The following is a 1,408-nucleotide window of genomic DNA, read 5'->3' as shown; positions in this document are numbered from 1 at the left end:
TCTAACCCCATGCTGTCCCCGTCCTGGGAGGGTTTAATAGGGACAGTGTAGAGAGAGCTTTACTCTGTATCTAACCCCGTGCTGTCCCTGTCCAGGGAGGGTTTGATGGGGGACAGTATAGAGGGAGCTTTACTCTGTATCTAACCCCGTGCTGTCCCTGTCCAGGGAGGGTTTGATGGGGCGGGGGGCAGTGTAGAGGGAGCTTTACTCTGTCCCTAAGCCTGTGCCCCTCTGACGTATGGGTACTGGCAGACCGCTGCAGTGCGCTGTGATCTTGTTGCCTGTAGGATTCCTTGAGCTGGATCTCCATGACCAGGTGCAGTTGCTGGAATGTTGCTGGTTGGAGGTTCTCATGGTCGGATTAATGTGGAGGTCGATCGAGTATCCAGGAAAACTGCTGTTTGCCCCGGACCTCATTCTCGATCGGTAAGTGGAGAGTCTTGATTAGTCTCTGTCTTCGCAACTTCCAAACTCACGCCATGCCTTGTGAGCGCTAACCAAATGCTCATTGTTACGGACCAGACCTAACCTCCTCAAAATATTTAAGAAGGGAGCCTAGACTCTAAATTTTTCTTATTTTAAAGGTAGATGTGAAGTGCTGTATTCCAGACGCAATGCAACTGGCTGAATTACTCAATGTTGAGCAGAGCTCAATTTATTTAAACACTCTAGTTAAAATGCAAACAAAAGAAAGAGGAACTTAGAATAACTTAACTATTGGAAAACTTAACCTAATATTAGATATCGGTAACTATTACTAGTTAACTGTTCCAGTATGGTAAAACCCCATAAACACACTCCTTGACAAAAATAAAGGAAAATTCAGAAACAGAATCTCACATGCAGTTCTCCAAACCAGGAGGGAAAATAAATCAAGAAAAAAATTCACAGACTAGCAGCCCAGAGACATTCACTGAAGTTTTCAACTCTTTGAGACCCCAAAGGTGTCTGCTTAAAGCTAGACCTAAAAACCAAAAAAAAAACTAGACAACCTGGTCTATGAAAGCTCTCCACATGCAGGCTGCTTCCATTGTTCTAACTTTCAAAAAAAAACCCAAGGTCTTGACAAATTGTTTACTTTCTCTGAGACACCGCGACACGTCTGCCTTACAACCTCTCTTCAAAAAGAACCAGGACAAAACAACCACTGAAAGGGACAGCATTGTCACCATGAGGCCGAAAACATCCTCATTCCGAGCTCCATCTGGGAGATAATCTGCCATTTCCTCAGCACTGACCCTCCGACAGTGCAGCGCTCCCTCAGCACTGACCCTCCGACAGTGCCCACTCCCTCAGCACTGACCCTCCGACAGTGCGGCGCTCCCTCAGCACTGACCCTCCGACAGTGCGGCGCTCCCTCGGCACTGACCCTCCGACAGTGCGGCGCTCCCTCGGCACTGACCCTCCG

At 47.8% G+C, this 1,408-nt stretch overlaps 1 protein-coding gene across 1 annotated transcript in view; it reads left to right on the top strand.

Moving 5' to 3' along the window:
- esr2a (estrogen receptor 2a) overlaps nt 1-1,408 on the top strand; it is a gene marked incomplete at its 3' end in the record, with an annotated part of 178,668 nt that overhangs the window by 170,722 nt on the left and 6,538 nt on the right. The window contains 1 exon segment of the mRNA XM_048600223.1: nt 288-426. Within this exon segment, the coding sequence (XP_048456180.1) occupies nt 288-426 (139 nt within the window).

Source organism: Rhincodon typus, chromosome 8, assembly GCF_021869965.1.
Source record: "Rhincodon typus isolate 14 chromosome 8, sRhiTyp1.1, whole genome shotgun sequence".
Taxonomy (NCBI): domain Eukaryota; kingdom Metazoa; phylum Chordata; class Chondrichthyes; order Orectolobiformes; family Rhincodontidae; genus Rhincodon; species Rhincodon typus.
The sequence above is the reverse complement of the archived record's forward strand: the minus strand, read 5'-3'. Positions and strand labels throughout refer to the sequence as shown.